Raw genomic sequence first — 26,240 nt, 5'->3', positions numbered from 1 at the left:
TTTTTCTTTATTGTATTTATATTGATTTTATGTATAAGTTATTTATCCTTAACTGTATATATTTCTGTTGTTAAACATAAAAATTGAAAGTTCTATAATTCATAAACTGGAAGTCTGCAGCAATATAGTTGATGGAGTAGTTCCTTGGAACCATGGTGCTCTAGGTTGCTACAAAGCTAGTTGATATTTTGTATTATTTATTATATCTCTAGTTATACATGTACTAAAGTTAAGTAAATGATCTCAATTTCTATATTACCATCAGCATTATTTCTTAAAATATTAAGAATGTCTAGCTATATAAAATTAAGCATAAAATCTGATTCTATTGCTGTTATCTTAAATAGCTAAAAGGAAGTTGATGTGACTGGTTAAATGAGACCAAATATTTTCGACGAATCCGACTTTAATATAAATATATAATCCGACTTTAACATAATTAAACTTCTATTGTTTAAAACAAAAGATTTGTAACAATACGCAACGAGCATGGTTCGCAAAAAAAAAAAACAATAGGTTGCACGTCCATTTCTTACAGGTCCATGGTTAGACGATCAACACCACACACTTCGTGTATTTCTTTGTGAACTTCAGTCGCTTTCTTTTCTTTGCGAAAAAAAAAGCAAAATGTGCTGAAAATGTTCATTTTTGCACTCCATTTTAAAATTGATGCACAGCTGACATGTACACAAGTACTCAAGCACCACTTGCTTCTAAAATACCTCAATATGTCTTGTATTAAATGTAAAAAACTAAAGTACATAAAGATTAACTGGTCGTTAAAAAAATAAAGCATGCTATTTATGACGAGAAAACCGAAATTACTAAGTTGCCAACTCAATATTATATCCCATTTGCTAAATAATGTGAATGACGTAGAAAGGAGACAGTTTTAAGAAATTCGCATTGCACTTTAAATAATGGTTTGGTAGTTTTATCGAGCATGTTTTGAAGGTCAATTTCTGCATGTGTCGAAAAGGTTACGCCACCTAAAGGGTAGCAACCTTTTCGACTTACATAGATTATATGATGGAAACAATTAATATCCTGCCCTTAATGACCACTTCGCGTCTTTTTATAAGAATGACTAGTACATTTAGAGTCGACGTAATCAGCTAATGCCTCAAGACAATTCGACCTACCACCACAAGGCTTCATTTTATGTGATTTCGAACTTTTTCTAATTAAAGTAGCTTCTGTAACATAACAATCGATCAACGGCTGTGACTCTTAACATTACCAAACCTAACGAAAACAAGCAGCCCATAATCAGAGAAACACTCCCCTTACAATATCTTCATAATTTACCCTTGTTACAAAAATATCAAACAAAAAAATTCAGGTATTTTTAAAAAGATCTCTGTGATTCGAAAAATTATGGATAATTTGCGCGAATTTGCATAAAGATGACGATTGCGATTCGTCTACTTTCATGAAATTCCCCAAACTTTGTAAACAATTACTTCCAGCGCCGGTTGAGTTCCAGCACGTGGCTAGAGAAGCACACTATTCGACAACCTCTATGTTTCATAGTCTGGAAAGAAACGACGGAGAGCAAAAGCTATTGGCACCAGTAAACAAAAATAAAAACGTTTAGACACTAAAAAGTCACTAGAGCTTTACTATGGAGCTCCTTTTTTATGACACCTACATACACTTTATTTCTTAAATCATCTTACAAAAAACTAAACCGTGGTGATGACAATAGGCTTTGAAAATTTGCTAAAAATAAAAAGCAATGTAAACGCCGAAAAAAACAACAGCATCAAAAAATATTTTACTAATTAAAAACAAAAAAATTGCTTTAAAAAATCAAAAACAAAACTTCGTTAAAAAGATGAGTGATCAGTTATTGAAATATGAGGAAAAACAGTAGTAAGAAGGAAAAAAAAGGATGCAGTAAGTGTATTACAACTTACAAAGATGATTTCGGTTTATACTGTTCAATATCATTATTTCTTAAAAGCTCATTAATTTCGCTTAAGTCAAACCCAGACTCTCTAAGCATTTCTACAGTGTGCTCTCCTATATTAGGATCTGGCCTCCAAAAATTTAGGCCAGGAGTCCTACTGAGTTTGGGAGCAGGACATGGTTCAAAATTTCCGTCATCATTTTTCATGAAAGAATTATTATCTACATTGTGTTGATAGTGAGGAGCTTCATTTAACTCTAAAACTGGTGTTACACATGAATCTGTTTTAGAAAATATTTGCATCCATTCTTCTTGAGTTTTTGTTTTAACAATATTTTCAATACTTTGCTTCATAGAAGTCCACTTTTCAAAGTCGTATTGACTATTTAAAAATTCTTCTAAGTTTAAACCTAAAGAAAAAAAGATTTAGTGAGTTCTTAAGTTAATTTTTTTTTTCGTTATCATAGTAATTAACTGTTTACCTTGAATAAAATTTCTATAAAAATGTGTTTCAATTGCACCAACGGATATATACTTTCCGTCTTTTGTTAAATAGGTGTCATAAAAAGGAGCTCCAGTGTCAAGAACATTTTCACCTCTACTTCCCAACCAAATGCCAGTGTCACTTGAGCGATGGAGAAATGAGGAAATATAAGATGTACCCTCTGTCTAGTAATATTTAGAATTAGTCTATTAATAATAAAAAGAAAAACATAAAGATAATTCATTGGAATAATAAAAGGATTTTTTCACAAAATATATACATACAGTTTAAAACATAAATTTTAAACAAACCTCATATTGAGTAACAAGATTTTAGGCAAGATCTGATATTGAGTAAAAAAGAAACATGTTGAAAATTTTTGATGAAAATTTCAACATTTTTCTTTATTACTCAAAACATCATTTTTATGAAGGAAAAAAAAAGTTAAATATCTATATGAAATTGATGTGTGGTAAAGGAAATATGTAAAAAAAAACAACAGCACAAAATATCTTACTATTGAGGTATTAACTATTTGACCTTTTCCAGAAAAAGACCTTTCAAATAAGGCAAGCAGTATCCCTGTAACAGCTATCATCCCCCCTCCTCCAAAATCTCCTAACAGATTAATAGGTGGAGTAGGCTTGTCAGCTGTAAAAAAAAAAAACAGTCATTTAACAGTTAAAAAAATAGGGAGTTAAATAAGCATATTAGTTTTAAATTAAAAGTAGTGCTACAACATTGTTTTAAAAACAAGCAAAAAATATTAAGTTTTACAGATTCTTTAGAGCAACAGTTAAAGACTTAATGCTCATAGCACAAAACAGAGTTAATGCCTAGTGATTGGCTAGAGTTTCTAGATCTTTACCAAACTTCAAAAATATAAGAACATACATGCATACATACACATACATACATACATACATACACACACATACATACATACATACATACATACATACATACATACATACATACATACATACATACATACATACATACATACATACATACATACATACATACATACATACATACATACATACATACATACATACATACATAAATACATACATACATACATACATACATACATACATACATACATACATACATACATACATACATACATACATACATACATACATACATACATACAATTATGACAATGCTGATTGTTGTAATTGTTGCAAAAAAAATATTTCATACCTTTACGACCTAATCTTGACAAAACTCCAGATACTGCAAGATAGTTAATATCATGGCCAGCTTTTAAAGCCAAATCTCCATCTTTTCCATAGCCTAAATTGTGTTAACTAAGTAAATTTATATGATTGCTGGACAAAATTTTATCACAAGTATCTGCGCAAATTAGAAAGATCTGCAAAAAGAAATATATTGAGCTTTTAAATTTTTTGTAGCTACATATTTCACCATTCATATTGATTTATACTTAACAATCATTTAACTCTCACAATTTATGGCAGAGTTATACAAAATCGTGCTTTTACAAGTAAAAAGTGTCAACTTTTTGCATTTAAGTCTAAGTCAAGGCCCAAGTCAAGCTAGGCCAAGTTGACTCAATTCTTAAGTTAAGTCCAACAAAAACCAACTCAAGTCTATAACTCCTGATTCAAAAACAAATCATAATTTATATTTTAATCAAATTTAATCTCATTTCATATTTTAAACTAGGGTTAAGCTAATATAAACTATGTTAAGCTAATATACTAAATATCCACAAATGCTGTTATAAATTTATCTATTTCAAAATGCATTTATACATTTTATTTAATCTTGATATAAGTTTCTTATGATGAATTGCATTTGCAAAAGATCAATTTTGTCTATTTAACATTGTTGCCAGAGGAGGCTCAGTATTATGTTTTCATAGCTTAACATATTCCACCAAAGCACTAGATGGAGACACTGCCAAGACCCTGAAGGCTATTTAGGACAGTGAAGGTAGAGCTTCCATGTTTATTGCCCAGAACAAGAGGGCTTCTCCCCCAATCTCAGGATTGCCTATCATATGGTGTTCCACCCACATTAAAAAAAAAAGCTGGATCTAAGATAGCTACTTTGAGGTGGACTGGAAAATAAAGAAGTCATTTTATTTTCTGGCCTGATCATTTTCATGTTGATGAGGATACCAAGAAAAAAATAATTCAGGGATTAGTGAAAACTTTGGACGAGGTTGCACAAAAATTGAACTTGTTGAGCCTATTTTTACAAGTTATTGAGGGACAAATTGGAGGAAACAACAGAAATACTAGTGACTATCCTCTCCTCATGTAACAAATGCTTCTCCAAATGGTTTGAGAATGTATACCAATTTCTTCAATTGATCATATCCTCATACTGTTATGAACAACTCTTTATGTATGAGCTTTAAAATGTCACAAGTGAGTATGCTTGTTTCCCTAAATTTAATCTCAATTGCCTCTTTAAATTTTGTGCTTGTATGTAGCAGTGAACAGATCTTTAATAAATTAGAAAGAAAAGAAGAAACTATTTTTGCTTTTTTCAACTAATCTTCCACCACCAGCTGCAGGCTGTTAGCAAAACATTTAAACTGCTTTTTCTAGAGTTTTCAGTTAAAAATATCTTGCCATAACAAAACTCTATTTTTAATGTCAATGTTCTGCAACACAGGGTTGCACTAACAATTAACTACTGTCAGAAAGTAATCAAAACTCTTGTTATCCAGAATAGACAGAGGCAAGTTGCAATTGATAACTATGCTGGATATTATCACACTGGTGGTAGCTTTCTGCTTTAGATGGTTTTTGCTACAGGCCAACACAGCTCTCCATATAATGTACTTTTGTTTACCTGGTATTGTTCATATCTGTAAGATGTAAGCATATTAAACAATTGTTAAGAAATGCTTTACAAAGTGCTGATGTTTTACTATTCTTTGAGAAGCTTCAACTAACAAAGAAAATTGGAAGTTGTCAAGTCTCTATTTGTAATTTTAATTCCACATGATTTGCATGTTGCAACCTTTTTTTTTTTGCTTACTAAACTTAAGTATTTTTATCTAAAAAAAAAATTTTTTTTGTATCATATTAATCCTAATAACATCTGAACAAATAAGTTGATTCAATTTTAAATATATTTAATATCACACACAAATAACACAATGCAAGCAAATTAAATATTTACAAAATATGTACTTTGTAAACATTGCACTGCACTTTTGTCATAGGCTAAAAGAGGACATAAAAAAACTTTATATTGTGGGAGGTATTTACTATATTTCCCTCTCCAAATGATTCAAGCTTTACAATCACTTGAAGTTCAAGTCAAGTCAAAAGTTATTGGCATCAAAGTCAAAGTCGAGTTTCAAGTCTTATTTGATTTTGTCAAGCGAATAAATTTGTAACTTAAGTACAAGTCTCAAGTCCACAATTCTATTTTATGGAAAGCCTATTGCTCAATATTTTATTAGTCAGCTTTTTAATAAACAATGGTTAAGTAAGTTTTGGTTAATTTTGGTTAAATAAAGTTTGGTTGAATATGGTTAAATAAGTTTTGAAAATATTTAAATGTTAAAAGTGATTTTCTACTTATAAGGTAAAATTTCTTATTTCTGTTTTTCTTTATTTCTTGATACCACTGCAACAATATGCCTTATTAGTTGAAAAATAAATAAGATACCTTTAAAATCAAATAAAGAGAGATTAACCAAAAATGCAAATGCTTGTGTTGGAAACAACTGGATTGCTAACCCAGCAAGCACACAACGTTGAAATAACATTGATTGACGTTGATCAATGTTATTTCAATGTTGTGTGCTTGCTGGGAAGTCTATGAATAAGCACTCCCATATCCCCCAGATAAACACTAATATTCACAACCTTCACAAATCTACCCTGAGTTTGAGTTTCAACTTTAATAATATTCTATTTTAACTACTTCATAAAACATTGTACAATCTTGGTAATGTAACTTATTAGTTTTACATAGCATAGTGAAATTGGTTATGAATAGCCTTCAGATTAAGTAAACAATCAACAGTTCTTAACACAAAACAAAATAACTATGCAGAATTTCAAAATACACTTTATCATACTCTAAATATTTTTACCGTTAAATTTAATTATTTTATTGAAAGTTCAGAAAGTTCATTTTGGAAGTATTTCTTCAGATTTGATTTATAACACAGTGTGCAAGATTTATATTTATATTTAGACCATTACAAGAACTGCACAGTTATAGTGTTTAATGTAACAAATAAATTAAGTTTTATTCATATAAGTATACAGTTGTATATTAAAATTAAAAATAATACAATATTCCATTTACCATTTAATCTGACATATATTAGCTTTTCATTTTGTTGACAAAGAGATTTTGGACAAAGCTGTAATTTTTCCATAACACCAGGACGGAAAGGTTCGATAATTACATCACTCAACTTACTTAGCCTCTTAAATACTGATTTTCCATTTTCTGTTTTTAAATTAACCGAAATTGACTTTTTTCCTCTTGAAAGTACATCTTTTGAAGTGTATTCCCCAACTCTGTTTACTCTCGTAACTTGAGCACCAAAGTCAGCGAGAACCATTCCACAAAAAGGAGCAGGAGCAAGTCCAGCTAATTCTAGAACTCGGATTCCAGAGAGAGGAAGTTGAGATTTAGTGACTGCTGAAGCCATCTTTGATAAACTAAATTAACATGTGATTGAAAATAAATTGATAAAAACAATAACAAGTTTGTTTTTGTACCATGACGGAAACATCTTGTTTAAAATTAAACTTCCGCAGAGACATCCACATGTTAAACATCAGGGAAACTCAGGAACCTTTTTTTACGCAGCTCCGCAAAACAATAACACTCTATTATCTATTAATTAGCCCGTGCAATACCAGGTTAAACAACTCTGCTTCTGCTAAATAGCCAATCCCAGGGGGGAGGGGGGGAGTAGGGTGGCTGTCACCCTCCTTTTGAAAAAATTGGCCGGTTTCAAAATTTTACTAAATTTATGGTTTCGCTTATTTTTTCATTAAATGTGCACATCCACTATGATTATAATTTTGATTTAGATCATCTCGGATGCAATTTAGATGTTGTTTGCATTTAGATGCAAACGGCATCTAAATTGCATCCAAGAAGATTAGAATTTGTCACCTTTCTTTTAGACGATGAACATTTGTGGTAATTAGTTGAATACTTATAATTGTGACCAAATATTTATAGTTTTTTTTTTTTCAGTTACATTATATACTACATTAATTATAATATATTTTAAAAAATATCTTTTAAATTTCACTTTAAAAAAAAGTGGGCTGCAGTAAAAAGTTTGTCACCCGCCCCCTCCCATCGCCCCCGCCCCAAAAAAAACAAAAAAACAACAACAACATTAAATTCAAGAAAACTTATATAAAAATTTTTTGCAGTAAAGTTATTTGGTTATAATACAACGCAACTTGTTTGAAATAAGTTGAGTCTCAGAACTTTGCTTACCAATACTACACAATATTAAACGAGATATTACGAGACCTAAAAAACTTCATCATCTTACGATACGAAACGAGAAATAATGATACTTTACAGATAATTTTTCTCGTATTTTAAAAACGAAACTAGGATGAATTGAAGGATAGCAGTTGTTTAGTGATGTTTAGTTAGTTGAACTTTAACTTTTAACAAAGTGTAAATTACAGACCTTCTTGAAATTATCTTAAATGAGGTTGAAAATGAAATAAGATTAGAACATGTAAATAATAGAATATGTGATAAGTTATGAAGGTTAAAAAAAATATAATATGAATTTCTAAACGAAACAACAAATACTTGTGTTGATTATTGACTCGATTTCACCTCTTATCGGAGATACTATTCATAACAACCGTTAAATGTCATTCCCACCAAACTACTTTGAAATTATGACTTTATATAATAAAATTCGAAGGTTTCTGAAATAATTTATAACTTGAAGTAAATAAACTGAAAAATAGATATGCTTGATATATATCTTATTCCTAAAGCAAATCATTCTCTCGTTTTAAAGCAATCTGAATCTAGTCTAGCCATTTCTTATTTAAATCATAATATTAGCTTAGTCTCTTTTGCAATTGAAAACTACAAGGCCCATTTTGTCTCATGGTCACATCTTATATTGTATCGCATCGTTAAAAAGTAGCATAACGATACAAAATAATGTTTTGAGATGCAGATCCGTAAATTACCATTGTTTTAATGACGTCAAATATCAATTTGAATGAGCAACATTCAAACTAATTTCTCGTCACTAAACTTTCAGTTTAAAAGTGTGCTAAAATAATGGCAAGTAAAGCAACTGAAACAAGAGGGTATTAGAATAAAGTAGTATTAGTTTTAATTTTAATGACTTTTTCTTTGCAAGATTCATTCGCGTTTTTATTCTGTGTTCTTTATACTTTTCGAAGCGGGATATTGGAATTTTTGTCAAGACAAACTCGAAATTTACGTCGTGGAAGTTTGCCATGCGCTACAAAAGTTCAACTTTTTCGAGAATCTACTCAAATCAAAACGCAAAGCATACCCAACTACTTCTGTTCAAAACCAGTAAAGCTAGACTACACGAATAGTTACCACGTCCTACCTCATTTTCCAGAGAGCCGAACAAGAAGTCGAAGCATTCCCATCGAACTCTCTCAAGCAAAAAATAAGTATAAGATTTATCTTTTCATTTGCAAAAAATAAGAAATCATATGTAACCTAGTTATAGTAATATCATTTAAATCAATTTATAAAGCAATTAATTTATGAAATAGTTTATGACAAATTGATTTATGAAGAATTCCTCGGACTGAAATTTTCTAATCGTCATATTTTGCGACAAACTATGATTCTAAAAACTGTGATTGTAGGATAAAGTGTTAATCAAAATTGAAACACAAAAGTGAGACAAAATATTACCATTTTCATGATCGACCTGTTTTTTATTTTAGTATATTAATGAACATTGATTCAGAATGGCGAGGAAATTTCCTGCTTGCAGATAAAGAAGAGCAAGAATACAAACTACATCGGTGCAAAGCGATGTGCAATGCTCATGTTAAGCTGGAAGATTTAGTTGACACTAAGACAGATAATTCACTGGAAGAAAATGACTCAGTCTTTACTCAAAGTCAAGAATTAGAGTCTATTGAAATATAGTAGTTTGCTTTTTAGATGCATATTCTAATTGTATATCATTACTGGCATTTACATATTCTTCTCAAACTCTTTCTCTTTCATGATTAATGATATTACTAGTATATTTTTATACCGATTCTAAAGGGATAAAGTGCCGCGAATTTTAGAGCAATAAGAACGAGTTTTAGAGCAGTGAGTTTTAGGCAATAAAAACAAGGGAGTTTTAGAGTAATTAGGCCAAGCGAGTTCTTATCATATATACGAGTACAAGCGAGATTAAGTATTAAGCCTCAAAATTACTGGTAGGAAAAAGATTAAGTAGTAAGCTTCAACATTACTGGTAGGATTTATCCTGAGTTTTGATGCCTTATTTAGAAAAAACATAATGGTCCTTAAAATGTTTACTTTGCAAAAGTATTTTGTCTAATCTGAAAGTGACAAATTCAACTGTTTTTTTTTAATACTAGCCTCGACTTAGTAAAACAAAAGTTAGGTTATGGAAAAAGCGGCAAAACTTTGGACTAAACTGCTAAATAAAATTGAACATCCAATAAATGAATAAAATATTAAAACTATGATGCTTTATAACAACTCCAAGAGGAAAGTGAAAAATAGTTTTTTTTGGTAATTGGATTGCTCCTGAAACTAATTATTGACCATTTGTTACCTTACCAAGTTCCTATTTCTGTTCCATCGGGAGTTTTGTTACCAGATATATAGTTTATAAGATTTTAGCTGTCCAACTTGCTTCCATGCTAAACGTGCCCCACTCCATCCTACCTTCTGTTAATCTCTTTATTTTACCCCTCTTGATATTCTTCTTCGTTTACAGCTGTTTGTTTTCTTTCTGTTAGCACAATCTCGTTTTCTGCTTTTTACCTTTTTTATTTAAGTATAACTAACCGTGGTTATAAAAACTTTCCTGACAGTTTTTTGTTATATGTAGTGAATTCGTAATTAAAAAACATGGTGTGCTAAATAAAATCTAAAATTAAAAACATAATAGCAGTTAATTTTTTTAGTTTTTTTTAATTTCTTATTTGGCCCATTTTTAAATACAATTTTGGTCGTATTTTGAGAGAACTGTAGTTGATACAAGAAAACTGATTCAAAATACTTTTTCATCACTCAGAAACACATAAACACATAAAATGGATTAGTTTAAAAAGTTCTCATAACATATTTGCTCACTGGCCTGTGTAATTATCAAAACTGATAAATATCAGGCTAATACCTTTAATAAGTATAAATTAACAATATCTATCCAAGAATATTTTGTTTATGCATAGGCATAAGAAGCTGCTCCCACATCCAACACATTCTCCGATCAGAGCTCCCACAGACTATCAATTCAATTGCTCGTTGAAAAACTGGCAATTGAATAAAATTTACTACAACTAGGATGACTAAGTAACCTATGTTAGAGCGGGCTTGCATTCAAAAACCGTAACTTATCTGCCCATTGGATCAAGATCATAAATTATTCATAACAGCAGAAATACTTTTAGTTTATCAAACATTAATTTTAAATGAAACATGTTTTGTAAATACCTTTCAGTAAAATCAAGCATATTTCTCATGTTTATTTTATTTCTGATAGTTATTGAGTTTTTTTCTGGAAGTTGATTCACAAAGGACGAAAGAAATATACCCTCTTCATAGAATGGTTCTTTGGGCATCAATACAAAAACAAGGAGCTCAAGAAAATAACGCAATTCTTGGAAACAATGAAAATAACTTCACGGATTAAAATTCATTTTGCACAGATGAATCAACTTATATCAGTTAATTTTCTAAAACAGTTTCAATTTTTGGGACAACTGGCCTTTAAATTTTGATTAAATGTTGATTCAACTTAACTGGTTCTATTGACCATTTTGAAATATTTAAATTTCAGACCTGATTTAATTCGAACTTTAAACCCTGATTCTTAGTAGTGATGCACCAAACATGGCTTTTTTAAAATAAAAATCGTCCTTATAATAAGTGGAAAGCTAATTTCCGATTTAAAAGAACTAAATTCTCTAAATATGTATTTCCTTTTCCACTTCCACTGGCAAATAGTGTAATATTCTATAAATACCCAGACAATTTAGTCGAGAAAAAAGAAGCAATTATTCTATATCGGAATTCAGAATATAAAAGGTTTGCAACAATAAAATTGTAATACTGAAACTTAAGTATGATAATAAAAACAAATTTACTGTATAACTGAAAACAAGGCAGAAATAGTTAGCGTCTCAATAAAACGTCAACTTGATTAGTATTTCATTAAGTTTAAAAACCTTTTTTCAATTATTTCAATTTTGAAAATTGAAAAAATTGAAAAGAAAAAAAAAATGACATAACAAAAAAGTTCAATAAAAAATGAAAAAAATGACAACTTGACAGCCTGTAAATACGATAAACGCAGTAAGTGGAAAGTCACCGAGCGTATAAAACATCAGTTAACCAGTCCGAGTACTGAGTTAACTGTAACTCTGTTGATAAAATGAAAGTTGTATAAAACGGCAAATGGACCTTAAGAAGCAAACATTTTGATAGCTAATTTATTTTACAAAAATATTTTTCTTAGTTGTGCAGGAGACACTATGCTACCACATATAGGACACAATTTTTTTGTGCCTAGAGAACGTAACCAGCAATCAGTGCAACATACATGCCAGCAACTTGTGGATACCAATGGATTATTATAAGGGCCTACACATATTGAACATTTTAAAGAATTGTCTAAGTGTCGACCCATTTTCCGAATTTCGGCTTTTAACAACTCTATAAGTTTTTCAGAAACTCCGTTTGCATTTTTCTCTAACTGCTCGAAACTCAAAGTTTCTTCATGCACAGACACCTGATCAAGACTGTTTATATAAGATTTTTCATCTTCTACTTCTGCAGAGAAAATTTTTTGCTCGTTATCAACTTTCAACGAGGAAACCACGTCTGCTTCAGAAAACCTTTTTTTAAAAACGTTTGTTAAGGCTTTCATATTATTATACATAAACATATACACACATTTACCGATGTGATCGGTATTGTAGTCACGGCGATTGTTTATCCAATCACCACTAAAGCAAAGGAACTTACAGGCTTTGCAGGCAAAAACATTTTCTGATATTTAAGTCAATTATGGTGTTACGAATCAAATAGGTTCTCTAGACATAATTCCTTCATTTTTAATAGTTATTTTGCCATTGGTTGCTGTTCAGTGTTTTAGTAAAAATCAGTTTAATTATAGGTTTTAGGACAAGGAATCAAATGAACATTAAAAAAACAAAGCAGAAACATTTGAGCTGTGTCATAAACTCACTACTTTTTACTACTGCTTTTCTTTTAGAAGTTTACTAAAATGGTTTTGATTAAACCTGTGCCTCAGGATCCTTTTTTGTAATGGATTTAAGCTTTATTGCAAATATCTGGATTATCTTTGAGGACATTATTCTAATTTTTTGAGGATGGTATTCTAATTTAAAGAAAATGCACCAGTGAGTCTCTATAAGAAGAAAAGCTGGAAACAGTTGATTAGAAATTTTGAAAAACAAAGGATGAGAAGACTTATTCAAAATATTCTTAAAGGTGACCAGCAAACATCAGACGATTAAATTATCTAATGAAGAAAGGCCTTAGGTTGATTCAGAATTCTTACATTTCAATTATGAAGTTAGTCTTTTTTGGATACTACTGAAAGTTTGATTTTATTAAAGCATTAAACATCTTCAACCTTTTATATTTAAAAAATATTGACATTTAGGAATGGATAAATGTATATCAACAAATACTGAAGTATACAAGTATAAAAGGATACTGTGTTAGTCCATAGGAGTCTTCATGAGAGTCCCCATCCACATCCAATTCCTCATCTCCATCCTCCATTTCAAGTCTCATCAATTTTCCTTCTCTTCGTAAGAATTCACTATCTAACAATGGTGCTGTTCGAATCCATGTTTGTCCAGCCCAAGAGAACTCTTCTACTATTTCATCTTCTTCATCCTCACTACTTACATAAATACTAAATTCATGTTCTTTTTGTGATAAACATCTTGATAAATGCTTCAAAGTTGAATCATTTGATGGATTTAAAAAGCTGTTACATACAACACAAGATATTAATTCATCTTTTGATTCATCAAAATTGTTCAAATTTCTTGTAGCATCTCTATTTATTTTATTTGTTGAATTATTTTTTTCATAGCACTTTTCTTTACTGAGTGACATAACATACATGTTTGAGTATCTGCAGTATTTTCTTCTTTTAATGTTTTTTAAAGCTTCTTCTCTTTCTTCTAACTTCATTTCTGATGAATTTTCTTCATCTTCAACTGAAGAACTTTTTCTCCTAATATTTGATTTACTTCTAACATTCGGTCCTATTTGATCTAATGCTGTCATTTTTAACTCTTCCTCATAATGCCTTTCAAAAGCTTTCTTGCCACGAATAGTTAAAGTACACACAGGACAAAGTATGGAACTTTTAGGTTTTTTCCTTTCTGCTCGATTTGTTAAATAACTATGGGAATGGTCGATATGACATACTTTTCTTCTTTTGCGTATAGATTCCATTTTGGAATATTTTTCTAAAAAGAATATATGCTATGAAATAAATATAAACATAAGCATTAATTTAACATAATAGGCATTAAAAGTATATATCCTATAATTCATAGTAGCTAGGTACAGTATATGTATTTCTAATCATTTACTTTTAATCACTAATTATCCAGTTAATCACTGAATGAAAATAAAATTATAAACAGGTTTGTATACAGACCTTAGCGAGTAGCATATACTTTTAAGCTTTTTTGAAATGAATCAATGCTCATTTAAAATAACTTGTTAGATCTTTAGTTAAATCATAACTAAAATTTAAAAGTAACAGCGTGTGTTTAGGCCATCTATGATCAGTAAATATAGAAGATTGTCTGGTGCCATTTTCATATTCTCTTAGGATTTACTTTCATATGCCAGTAACACGCTAAGACATTTGACACATGAAAGGTGTGCAACATGACAAATGCGGAAAATAAAGTGACAGGTTCGGACTATGATTATATTTTATCCTGTATTTTAAGGACGACCTAAAAACCGTCTTTAAAATACAGTTAAGAATGACGTCATAAGATAGCAGTTGAAGCTTATCAACATGGCCGCCGCCAGAGTAGGCAATATATCCACCTTTCAAAAATATTTCAACGCCTTTCGAGGCTGGTATTTAAATATATCAGGCTACAAAAAATATGGTATATAATTTTTTGGAGTAATTCTTAAATGTTTTTAGATATTAGAAAGTCTAAATTATTTGCTACAAGAGAAAAAGGAACAAGCTCAGCAGATAATCGTTTTTCAAATAAAGCTTCTTCTATCCCTTTTCTTTATTTCTTTTGAATATCGTTTAAGTTATATATATATATATATATATATATATATATATATATATATATATATATATATATATATATATATATATATATATGTAAATTTAAAAGAAATTATATGTATGTATGTATGTATTGATTAGTGAAGTGCTTGCACTACTTCATAAGGAAATAGAAATTGCCAAAACAGTAATTCTGGTGGTTCTCCAGCAGTTCTTTAATTTTTCTCAATATGCTAATGTTCTTATTGTTGTTTGTTCCATCACATTATTGCTTTTATACTTGTACTTTTATACTTATTATAATACATTAGAGCCATAATCTGTTTTTTATCAAACCCAACACATCTCAGTTTCTTCATCTCATTACTATGTAAGTTAATCTCTTGTTTTCTCCAAAACTTCCTTTATCTCTTTATTTTACTAGGGTCAATTACTGTTTTTTGATTTTAGGAAGCTTAGATCTTTCAATACTGTATTCACAATTATACAAGCCTCTCTGTTACTGATCTGGAATTTATTGAGAGCCATACTTGGATACTTGTATCTATTTTGTAGAGAAAGCGAATTATCAATTGACTAGTCACTTAAGAATATACCATCATCACTGTTTAACATGCCCCTATGATCTTCTCTTCTTCTCCTTCTTCCTCTTCTTTTTTTTTGTTCTTTTTCTTCTGTTTTTTCATTATCATTGTAATATTCATCAGCCATTTCTGGTGAAAATTCAAGTTTAGTTTATTTCCTTTCTTCTTTCCTTACAAGCTTAGATGTTGTAGCCAATGTCAACTTTGCCAATAATGCATTTTCTACTTGTGTTTTGATCAACCCAAGAATTCTATTCCACTGCTGGTATTTTGCATGAAAATTTAAACCCACACTGATTTCTGTCAGATAATTTTGCACTTAAGCATTTGTAAGTGCACACGTCAAACAACTTTTAAAATGGTTGAACTTTATTTTCAAATGATTAAAATGATCTTTTTTCTAATGAGTTCCAGTAGCACAAATTGTCATATCTGAAGTATGCAAATTTATCTATGATTCAAGCTAATGCTATTAATATGATTCATTAAAAAATTAAAATTTTAATGACTTTATCCTGCAATAATACATCTGTTGTATAGTATTTTTATCTATGCTTTACTAAAGACGTGATTTTTCAACTTGTTTGCACAATCAGGTCAATATTTAACAAAGGCACAAGTTATAGTTACATTGATCACTCCACACTTTACATCCAAATTTTTCTCAACTCATCCAGTTCTTTTTTCATAACTAATGGTTTTTTAACTCAGATGTCTTCCAAAATGTTAGCATCATATAAATTTCTTTTCACTTTTTTGTTTGTGTGTAATCAGTATCTTTTACTTAAGCAGTTTTAAATTTAATTAGGAGCAAGTCACCTACAATTTAAAAAAAAAAATGTAAAATTGGAGGTAACAAGTAAACAACAAATTTCCTACTAATCATAAAAAATAAGTTTAACTTGATAGTGAAAGTCAGCAAACCAAGTTCGTCACTGTATAGTAATAAATAATTTGAAAATACTCATAACTGTATGTTTTGCACAGAGCACTGCATTTTCTGCTCTATGGTGTTACTGTTCTGACCCTAAAATAATGCTATGGTATATCTATATAGCATTCATTTCTAAGGGTTTAAAAATTTAGTTTGAGCAGATATTATTTGTATAAGTAATGTTAACCCTTTTAAATAAGATACCTGGATTTAAATCTTTTTTTTTTTTTTTTTAGGATTAAGACTTGATGATCTTTTAGCAGAAGATGATCAAGATGTAAAAAATGCTGTAACTAGGCTATCAGAAGAGGAATATAACTTGCGTGCCTTTAGACTTAAGAGAGCTCATGATCTTAGTTTGAAGCATCAAATATTACCCAAAGATCAATGGACCAAGCCTGATGAGGTTAAAACAAAATAAAAAATTGAACTATAGTTATTACAGCATTTTTTAAAAATGTCTTTTTAACGTTTACTTAATCCTGTCACAGTTTTCTACATTACATTATGTACTTGTTAACTATCATCATCAGTTGTTAGTGTTAGTGGTACGAATCTCTTTCACCTTTCTTTAAAATTATATTTATAAGATTTAAGTGTTTATAAACATGTAATTATTTAATTTAGGACGTGTTTTATCTGAGTCCACTTGTTGAGGCTGTTAAAGCTGAACGCAAGGAACAAGAGAGTTTGGATCGAATATAGAAATGTTAGTTAGCAGTTGCAAAGATTTCATTTGTCTTTTGATTGATCTTTTGAATTCCTTTGAAAAAAAATTTAGTTTTTCAAATCTGTTCATATTTGAAAGATCATCTAAAATGGTTGCAGTTTTTAAATCATAACTTCACATACTCAAAACAAATAATTTGTTTTAATCTGTAACTTTATCCCTTTTTTACATCGTAACTTCGCCGCCGTTAAAACAAATATTTTATGACAATAAAAAAATTTTACTGTTTTAAACTGAAACTCAATATTTGTTGAAAGTTTTTTTTTTTTTTCAATAATAAATTTAGGAAGAACTTTTCGATTTTTGCGCGAGACAACTGGATTATTTTCAAAACTATTTTATAGATGATTGAACTTACAAAATCTTGGATCAGTTTTATGTTGCGCTCAGCTCCATCATTTAGCAAAAAATGTTTCTAAATAACTTTGTGAAATGTTTTAACTGATTATTAGGAGCTAAATTTTTATCTCTCTCCCAACTTTTAATGTCTGGTTTAGTGATGAATTTAAGTCTTAAAATCAAGTAACTGTTTTCATTGGCTAGCTCTATTAGTTCTACGTTTTTAGAAATAAATACTTTATTGGTTTTTTCATCTAAAACATTTCAGCAACGTCGTATTCGAGTAATATTTGCCAAAAAAAAAAAAAAAATCTTCAATATATACAGTACTGTGAATAAGTTTTAGCCCACCATAATTTTATAATTAATTTTGATTTTATCGTAAAGATATGAAGGACCTATGAAGTAAAAAAAAATCAGGTTTATAGACACATGTAACAAACAAAGATATCTAGAAATAATTTAATAAAATATGATACAAAAGAAAAAAACAATTAATACTTCGTATGTCCGCCTTTTGAATTGATCACAGAAGCGAATCTCCTGGGAATTGATTCATATAAATTTGTAGTGAATTTTTGTGGAATATTGGCCCATTCTCTTTTTAGTATTTGGAAACATTCGTCGACATTTTTGGAGTTAAAGTCAGCCTTTTTTTATCCAAATAATCCCAAACATGTTCAATAATGTTCAAATCTGGACTTTGAGGAGGCTAGTTCATTACTTCGAGAACTCCCTCCTCACACATGTCCTGTAAATATTTTTTGGTCACTCGGGAACAATGTTCGGGATCATTGTCTTGCTACAGAATGAAATTATTACCAATAAGTCACATTCCAGATGGTAATGCATGATGTCTTAAAATTTCTATATGTTATTCTCCTGTCACCTTTCCATCAATTCTGATTAAATCACCTACTCCAGATGATGAAATACAACCCCAAACTAAAACAGAACTTCCACAATGCTTGATTGTTGGATGTAGACAATCAGGGAGATAAATCTCTCCAACCCTTCTTCTTACATATTGTCGTCTACTACTACCGAACAATTCAAATTTTGATTCATCTGTGTAAAGTAAATGGTTTAAAATTTCTTGCGTCCAATTATTATGCTGTTTTGCATATTTAAGTCTTCTTTCTTTCTTGCCACAACGTAGTAAAGACTTTCGAACTGCAACACACCCTCCTAACCCAACATTTAACAAATGTCGTCGAATGCAAGATGAGGAAACATTTGTCCCAGTAGCAGCCTAATGTCTTGGGTTAGTTCATTAGAGGTATTTTTCCGATTTCGCAGAGACAAATTATTTAAATACTTTATATTATGTTTAATAAGCTTTGGAGGTCTTCCACTTCGGGTTTATCATCAAGAGATCCCGTGTTTTTAAATTTTTTTAAATTTCTCTAATGGCTGTCCTTGAATATTTTGTTTTTTGGACAATTCGTTGTTGAAAATAACCTTCTTCATGAAGGGCGATAATTTTTTTTCATTCAAGTAGTGGAATTTTACCCATTTTAGTACTTTAATAACAATAAACATAATAATACAAAAGAAAAAAAAACTTAAATTAGAATAAGTTTTGCTCTTAGAAAAACAAAAAATAATATGAAACACATGTTAAATAATATTAAGTATCTATGAAATATCTTTGTAAACTGTACTATCATCTAATATGAAGCCTTCACAGCAATAAATAAACAAAAAAGCAAGAGCAAACTAAAAACAAACGAGCTGATATGAATTGGGTTCAGACCAACATATAATAAAAATAAACGCGTTAGATATCTAAATACAAAAATTTATTTAAAATTTTGATAAATATTGCTTTTGTTTGTTAAAATAGTGTTTAGTATTGTTTGAAGTTAGACATTATTTTATATAAAAAAATGTTCAAAACATACTATTCAAAGTATGTTAAAAAAACATGAGTTTTAATAAGTGGGCTAAAACTTATTCACAGTACTGTACATCTTTATCTCCGAGTCAATCACTATATGTGCCATCTTAAACTCTGAATTAAAGCTTAATTCATGTTAATGTCAATCTCTGTTATAGCGTATAAGGTTTTGATTGCCAAAACATCAATAGCTGGGACCTTGACACCAAGGAACTTTTTAAAGCGAGTGAACATTACATTTGTCAACAAAAGAACTTCCCACATTAATCTTTACATCATTATCCTTTGTCTGTCTTGAGTCTTGTAGGTAAGGATATTAATAGTATCAGCTATATACCTGGCCTTGTGGAAGGCGCCTAGCTGATGAAATCTAAATTTAGACATGTGCTCTCAAAAAAAAACACTTAGTTTACAAACAATTGCATAATCGTCTTGTGGAGGTTTTTTTACCTTTAGTACAAAAATAAAAAGAAAGCTTTTACAACCAAGAAGCCAACTGCGAACTTTCGGCTCTTTCAATCAAATTTAGACAAGCTTTCTCTCTTATTTACTTCTTTAAAGGTAGTAGGGAATCTCTTTTTAAGCTTGACATAAGGTTTTTTTCTTTAGTCCTTTGTTTTTTCTTCTGTGAACGCAGCCATATAGTTTGATACATGTACCTAATATGTCTCCACACATAATCCATAGTGTATTGGAACCTTCGAAGTAACAGATATAATCTAAACTTCATTATGTCAACCTGTATTGGTAGCTATTGTGTTTAGATTCGAAATGAACTGATCTTTGCAAAAAAATTTATTAAATCTTTGTAAATAAGACCTTAAAAAATTATTCGATCTTTTGTTCTTAAATTTCTCTTCATTGGTACTCTCATTTTCATATTCAGGCTCATAAGTGATTATTTGTTGTTCTTCATCATTTCAAAATAAAATTTTCGAGTTCATGAATCTCAATCATATCATTTAGCTTTTATTTTTCACTTTCTTTTAGTTTGTGTAAATGTTCTTCTCTTTCTTTTGCTCTTTATCCTTTCCAGTTAGTATAATCTTCATTTTCAGCTGAATCAATACCTTATTTTCTTTTAGATCTTTGATAAAGAAAGAATATGTTTTTTTTGGTTGGTTTTGTCATTTCGCATTATGTCAGCTCTAATGCCCTTTTCAAAACTTTTACTTGAGATATTAAAGAGTTTAAAGGAATACTCAGTAAAACTATTCTCTAAATTTGAAAATTTATCAGGACAGCTGTTGCAGTCACGCGTAGATAGTTTTATCTTATGTTTTTACTAATTATGAAATTTTAATACTTTGGTCTTAATGGAATGCACAAACATTAAGAATTTTGTTCCAAAGGCTTATATTTGTTACTATTATTACCATTATTATTATTATTATTACCATTATTATTATTATCATTATTACTATTATTATTATTATTATTATTATTATTATTATTATTATTATTATTATTATTATTATTATTGTTATTATTATTATTATTATTATTATTATTATTATTATTATTATTATTATTATTACTATTAATTATTATTATTATTATTTTTATTATTATTATTATTATTATTATTATTATTATTATTATTATCATTATTTATTATTATTATCATTATTATTATTATTATTATTATTATTATTATTATTATTATTATTATTATTATTATTATTATTATTATTATTATCATTATTATTATTATTATTATTATTATTATTATTATTATTATTATTATTATTATTAGTATTATTATTATTATTATTATTATTATTATTATTATTATTATTATTATTATTATTATTATTATTACTATTATTATATTTATTACCATTAAAGAGAAATTAGCTATATCGCAAAGCATCACTACTTTTGTTAATTGAAACCCCATGTTATTTTAATTAGCATATAAACACTATGCAAACCTATAACGCATGAGTTTTATGGCTCAACATACAAATTAAATTTCTTTGAGCTTTCTTTACTTTTAAAAACGCTTTTGTGGAATCAGATCAATAAATACATGTATAATACACATCGTATAGTAAATCTCGAAAGAATATATATATATATATATATATATATATATATATATATATATATATATATATATATATATATATATATATATATATATATATATATATATATATATATATATATATATGTATATATGCAATCATTACGTCATTGTGATTATGTTAATGTTTTACTAATAAAATAAAGGATAAAACCTTTGTTTATATGCTTTAATAATGATTCAAATTTTACTTAGAAAAAATACAAAAAATTGGAAGAAGTCTATATTATATGAATATAGGCTTATATAAAATCTACATTATATGAATATAGATTTTTATAGTATATAGAAAATATTTATAATATAGAATGTAGTAAAAATTTATATTATATGAATATAGATTTTTATAGTATATAAAAAATATTTATATCATAATATATAAAAAAAATCCATTTTATATGAATATAGATTATTTCAGTTGTATTATATTTGTTTAAAAAAACCGTCAATCAATTGCAGCTAATTTAAAAAAAAAAGTTCAGTGATACCAGTTAAAATTAACTATATACAGCTTTGAGCAAATTTATAGGTACAATACAACTTTTCTTACAATATTTTATAAGTAGATACATACATGCATCTCAAAGAAATGCACATTACATAGCAGAAACTAACATATTTATTGCATGTGATCAATATCAATGTTTTATGGCTGTAGCTGCTAAATCATTTAAGCACAAGACCTCATGCATACATGCATAAATCCATATTTTGTACATTATTTGTCAATTAACTAGGCACATGTTGCTGCATGGCTTAGATTACACTACCATGGTTTTAGCAATTAAACCTCAGTAAATGGTTAACCATTTAATTCCCATGAAATACTTCTGTAAGGTTACCCTATTCTTTACTAAGAAATACTTTCTTAGCTGTCATATAAATGAAGAGATCGTTTGAATAAAGTTTATTTCAGTGGAAATAATTGTTTGATAAACAATTGGAAAGTATTATAAACCTACGAAATGAGTACTCCCCACGGGGAATATTATTTACTTAAGAACATATTTAGTAGCCTGAAATAAATTGTTGGATTATCTTTTTACTAGTAAAATAACTACTTGAGGAGTGATCATAGGCTGCTACATTTACAACCAATTGTCTGTTAGAAGTGATGAACTTAAATTTAATTTAAAAGGTGGTCCAAAAGCTCATATTAAAATGTTTCGAATTTCAAAATTAATTGCAGAGCTCCTATGCGAACAGGTAAATTTGATCAATCGATTAATCTATTCAGTGAGTGAAAATTATTATATGCAATAGAAACCAAGTAATAATTAAATGTTTTTTAATTAACTTGCATCATTCATTGTCCAATTGAGATCAAAGTTACATTTCCCACAACCTCATTTAACTTTGAGTATTCCGACTTATGTTTACTTAACAGATATGACAATTTTTGTGATTTCTCTCGTCTGCAAAAATAAGTAGGTAAGGACATTAACTTTTTTAGTGTCTTCAGTGTGACCATTGTTAAAAAAAAGTTATTATGTTAGTAAATTATTTCGGTAAAGACCATATTATTTTGTATGTGTAATTGCTAGAAAGTATTCTATATATTACACACATGCTGGAGGTATTCCGTATTAACCAACCCTTTTCTCAATAAGTAAAACTGAACTTTTTAAACAATTTTGGGAATTAAAAATTTTTTTTTTTGGTTAAAATTTGCATCGTTGAGCAGCTGCAAAACTTTATTTCCTTATCTATTTATACTTTACCTCATGAGGTCCAATATAATCGAAAAAAAATGCATTTTCATATTACCCTTTCTAACACTACATAAATTGCTGTAAGAAAAAAAGTAACGTTAAACGAAAACAAAAAACTGTTTGCTTGGTAAAAAACATTGTTTATTAAAAATTGAAACTGGAAGTTCTTTCAATGAACTCTACTATTAAAATCTAGTTCGCAGCGGATGTCGGTCTTTAAAATAGATTTTTTTTCCTTCAAAATAGATTGAAATAATACTATTATTTTCGACGATAAACTTTTTACAACATTTTGACTCAAGTTTCTAATTAAAAAAAAGCAGCAGCTAACAAGGTTTTTATATATTCCTATAAAAATTTTGTTAAACTTCAATATGAGTTCACTTTGATAAACTAATTCAACCTATTATATTGGCGCAATAATTTCAATTCCAATAAAACCGACACATTTACTTAAAAGCCCGAACGGTCTGGTCTGAAGTTTACATATTAATGTCATTTAACACAGCTCATATTTTTAAGAAAAATATTGACTATTATTGATGATTGAAACATTTTTTTTTTTTTTTTTTACTTATTAGTTTTGAAAGGTATTAATATGTGTTTGTTTCATTGAACAAAGTAATAATACAAACAGACAACCGAGGTGAGTTTTGTAATAAAAATATGTTAAAATAGATGTAAACGAAAATAGTTTTCTATTTCTGAATAGACATTTTTTTTAAAGGTTTTTAAATATATTTGCCTTTTTGATTTTCATTTATAACTATATAAATTGTTTTCAATTTATATAATTATAAATTAGAGTTCATTAATGCGCGCGTTTATATACCCCGGTTGACAAAACCCAAGTTTTGTCTTCATTTAATGATCTCAATCGTTTAAAGTGGAGAACATGAACAAAGCAGTTGCTAAATTCTTGGATGGTCAATGACGCTTTAGTTTAAATACTAAATCTATCGTTAAAAAGATTGCATTTGCAATTATCAAGAAAGGTATAATACTGACTATTTTAAAACGTTTTATCATCATTTCTTGGATAATTTCTGCTACAGTTCTTTGCTGAACAGTTCCTAATATTTTATAAGGAAATTGTTTTAACAGAAAATACATTTCCTATTGAAGTGAAATATTAAAGTGATATTCTTTTTTTTTTTTTTTTTTTTTTAATACTAAAACCTTTAAATAGTTTGAATAATAAAATATTGATTAAATTAATATAAATTAATAATAAATATTATTTTATTTTATTTCAATGATTTTTTTAAAAGATAAATCTATCCTTTCTAATCAAGCAGAGAACGAACCAGTAGGCAGTTTCTCAACAAAAAGGAGTTTTTTTTTAACCAATAAAAATTTTTATTAATGAACACCAAGAGACTTAAAAGTTTTCAAGTTACTATTTTAAATCTCGGTTAAGAACGTCGAGCACGTGGTTCTACCGATTAAGTTTTATTATTAACGAATCACGGCTGTCCTTGGATTTTCTTGGATTAAACATTCATTGATGGTAAGCAGCAAAACATGCTTCTTTTTAATTATTACAATATAAACTAATATCGGGCGTGGTTCATTAAGATATGCGTTTTTAGTTTGACGCGGCGTACTCAAAATATTATATCAATGAAGGTAAATAGCTATGATGTTAAAAATATTTTTGGAGAAAGCAAACTGTTGAATAAAATAATTTAACCAAGTTGTTTACCACGCGTCAAATCTTGTAAATATATTATGCGTTTGAATTGACAGATTTGTCCGTTCAAATGCTGAGGTAAAAAACAGAATACACTTAAAAGTTAAACTATATGAATACGTATTCAAGAGTATTACCTGGCAATCTTAATATTATCTCTAATTGTTTTACTTTGATTCTACAAGTAAAGCTTAAACATACTTTAACAGATATTTATGCCCTAGCTTATTTGAATAAAGTTTTAGCTCGTTAAGTTTATTCCATCGATACCTACTGCCTGAATAATGAATGCATAATGTTTTGATTCATTATTCCATCGATACCTACTGCCTGAATAATGAATACATGATGTTTTTTCTACTTGAATGATGTTAATTGCCTTCATTGTAAACTTGGACTGTCTATTAGGCCAATTAAGCTTTAATGATAAAGAGTGTTTATCACGTGTGTGGAAGCATTCTATTGCTACTAGTACTTCATCAACTTGTAATTCATCCTTCATCAGACAGAAATTCTGGTCCAGAATATGATACTGAAAGTTATTAAAGTGTTAGTTGTAACAGCAAAGATCATCTTTCTTGCATTCCATAAGTTGTATTCATCAAGAACTGTTACTATCTTTCAATTGCAGTGCATCCAATTTTACTTTGATTTTCTTATTTTAAAGAACCACTACCTGATGCTTATTTTGCTCCTTAGCATCATGTGACCATTGTTTATATACTTTAGCAGCTTTATTTGTTGATACTCTTGTAGATGTAATCAAGCTAGTTGCAGCTTTGCATTTGTTGTATTTTCTGGCTGGTTTTTGTTCTATCTTTATATTTGCTGCTTAGTCTCAGTAATACTAGGTACAACTTCAAGAGTTTTTGAACTGAAACTGAGCTTTAAGAAATATGAGTTTATTAAACCTTTTGGCTATTTAAAAGTTATTTAAACGATTTGTTTATGGTTTTACAGTTTAAAATTTGTTAGATTGATTTAATTGAAAGTCTGCTGCATTTAGTGATAAAAAGTTTGATTGTAAGATTTTGATGGTGAAGCTGATTCAGTAAGCAGTTTTCATCTTTTTGAAGGGAGAATAGTTTTTTTTGATTGGAACTTGACCTTTGCTTTTCACTTTCTGATTAGCCATTAACTTTCTTACTTTGTTTCTGCTTCAAGAAAACCATTTATTTTTAAAAATTGTATGTATGCGCGTATGCATTTAATCTTTGGGTAAATATATTTTAATTACTAACAGGTGATTGCTAATTAATTAGAATATACTAAAGTAGTCATTTCTAATCCAATAAAGAAATTTAAATTTTGTAATAAGCACATGATGCAGCAGCTTGTAACTCAAGCAGATGGTGACAAAACAG

At 28.7% G+C, this 26,240-nt stretch overlaps 5 protein-coding genes across 9 annotated transcripts in view; 3 read left to right on the top strand and 2 right to left on the bottom strand.

Annotated features, from left to right (window-relative positions):
* Positions 1-1,592: 1,592 nt before the first annotated feature.
* Positions 1,593-7,178, bottom strand: LOC145187946 (alpha-methylacyl-CoA racemase-like). 2 transcript variants are annotated; one of them, XM_090069829.1, is made up of 5 exons: positions 6,708-7,178; positions 3,606-3,698; positions 2,914-3,047; positions 2,395-2,581; positions 1,593-2,322 (listed from the first exon to the last, which is right to left on the bottom strand). In XM_090069829.1, the coding sequence occupies exons 1-5, from the start codon at positions 7,057-7,059 to the stop codon at positions 1,916-1,918; spliced, it is 1,173 nt and encodes a 390-aa protein (XP_089925955.1). In that variant the 5' UTR covers positions 7,060-7,178; the 3' UTR covers positions 1,593-1,915. The 2 variants fall into 2 exon arrangements, with proteins under 2 accessions (XP_089925955.1, XP_089925961.1); XM_090069835.1 differs by lacking the exon at positions 6,708-7,178 and adding an exon at positions 4,868-5,418 and having other exon boundaries at positions 3,606-4,397.
* A 1,402-nt stretch (positions 7,179-8,580) lies between these two features.
* Positions 8,581-9,611, top strand: LOC145188081 (uncharacterized). The gene is made up of 3 exons (XM_080064641.2): positions 8,581-8,716; positions 8,813-9,055; positions 9,338-9,611. The coding sequence occupies exons 1-3, from the start codon at positions 8,688-8,690 to the stop codon at positions 9,543-9,545; spliced, it is 480 nt and encodes a 159-aa protein (XP_079920767.2). The 5' UTR covers positions 8,581-8,687; the 3' UTR covers positions 9,546-9,611.
* A 1,933-nt stretch (positions 9,612-11,544) lies between these two features.
* LOC149893309 (E3 ubiquitin-protein ligase RNF220-like) lies at positions 11,545-14,622 on the bottom strand. The gene is made up of 3 exons (XM_090096405.1): positions 14,290-14,622; positions 13,327-14,095; positions 11,545-12,478 (listed from the first exon to the last, which is right to left on the bottom strand). Exons 2-3 carry the CDS (start codon positions 14,079-14,081, stop codon positions 12,079-12,081), a joined length of 1,155 nt encoding a protein of 384 aa, XP_089952531.1. The 5' UTR covers positions 14,082-14,095; positions 14,290-14,622; the 3' UTR covers positions 11,545-12,078.
* On the top strand, positions 14,603-17,160 carry LOC145188309 (cytochrome b-c1 complex subunit 7-like). The gene is made up of 3 exons (XM_090096413.1): positions 14,603-14,758; positions 16,650-16,819; positions 17,041-17,160. Exons 1-3 carry the CDS (start codon positions 14,662-14,664, stop codon positions 17,116-17,118), a joined length of 345 nt encoding a protein of 114 aa, XP_089952539.1. The 5' UTR covers positions 14,603-14,661; the 3' UTR covers positions 17,119-17,160.
* A 6,568-nt stretch (positions 17,161-23,728) lies between these two features.
* The window catches only part of LOC145188308 (long-chain-fatty-acid--CoA ligase ACSBG2-like), a 37,294-nt gene continuing 34,782 nt past the window's right edge, over positions 23,729-26,240 (top strand). The window contains exon 1 of one of the 4 annotated variants that reach the window (XM_090081237.1): positions 23,729-23,829. The gene's annotated coding sequence lies outside the window, so the exon portion shown is untranslated. Of the gene's footprint in view, positions 23,830-24,039; positions 24,179-24,462; positions 24,694-24,755; positions 24,813-26,240 lie in introns of those variants that run through there. The other 3 variants (XM_090081254.1, XM_090081242.1, XM_090081246.1) reach the window with 3 other exon arrangements.

Source organism: Hydra viridissima, unplaced genomic scaffold, assembly GCF_058129835.1.
Source record: "Hydra viridissima isolate aposymbiotic clone 2 unplaced genomic scaffold, HvirCarnegie_v1 scaffold_1, whole genome shotgun sequence".
Lineage (NCBI taxonomy): Eukaryota > Metazoa > Cnidaria > Hydrozoa > Anthoathecata > Hydridae > Hydra > Hydra viridissima.
This window is presented reverse-complemented; position numbering and strand designations above follow the sequence as displayed.

Bases quoted from the DNA above. Each gene is read 5' to 3' on its own strand.
- LOC145188081 (XM_080064641.2), top strand. From the start codon at position 8,688: ATGGCAAGTAAAGCAACTGAAACAAGAGG. The intron at 8,717-8,812 runs GTATTAGAATAA...TACTTTTCGAAG, and splicing joins AAAGCAACTGAAACAAGAGG to CGGGATATTGGAATTTTTGT. The intron at 9,056-9,337 runs GTATAAGATTTA...TTTTTATTTTAG, and splicing joins CTCTCTCAAGCAAAAAATAA to TATATTAATGAACATTGATT.
- LOC149893309 (XM_090096405.1), bottom strand. From the start codon at position 14,081: ATGGAATCTATACGCAAAAGAAGAAAAGTATGTCATATCGACCATTCC. The intron at 12,479-13,326 runs GTATCCTTTTAT...TTTTAAAAAAAG, and splicing joins GACTCCTATGGACTAACACA to GTTTTCTGAAGCAGACGTGG.
- LOC145188309 (XM_090096413.1), top strand. From the start codon at position 14,662: ATGGCCGCCGCCAGAGTAGGCAATATATCCACCTTTCAAAAATATTTC. The intron at 14,759-16,649 runs GTATATAATTTT...TTTTTTTTTTAG, and splicing joins ATCAGGCTACAAAAAATATG to GATTAAGACTTGATGATCTT. The intron at 16,820-17,040 runs GTTAAAACAAAA...TATTTAATTTAG, and splicing joins AATGGACCAAGCCTGATGAG to GACGTGTTTTATCTGAGTCC.
- LOC145187946 (XM_090069829.1), bottom strand. From the start codon at position 7,059: ATGGCTTCAGCAGTCACTAAATCTCAACTTCCTCTCTCTGGAATCCGA. The intron at 2,582-2,913 runs GTAAGATATTTT...AAATATTACTAG, and splicing joins AAATAGTTAATACCTCAATA to ACAGAGGGTACATCTTATAT. The intron at 2,323-2,394 runs GTAAACAGTTAA...TTTTTTCTTTAG, and splicing joins TTATAGAAATTTTATTCAAG to GTTTAAACTTAGAAGAATTT.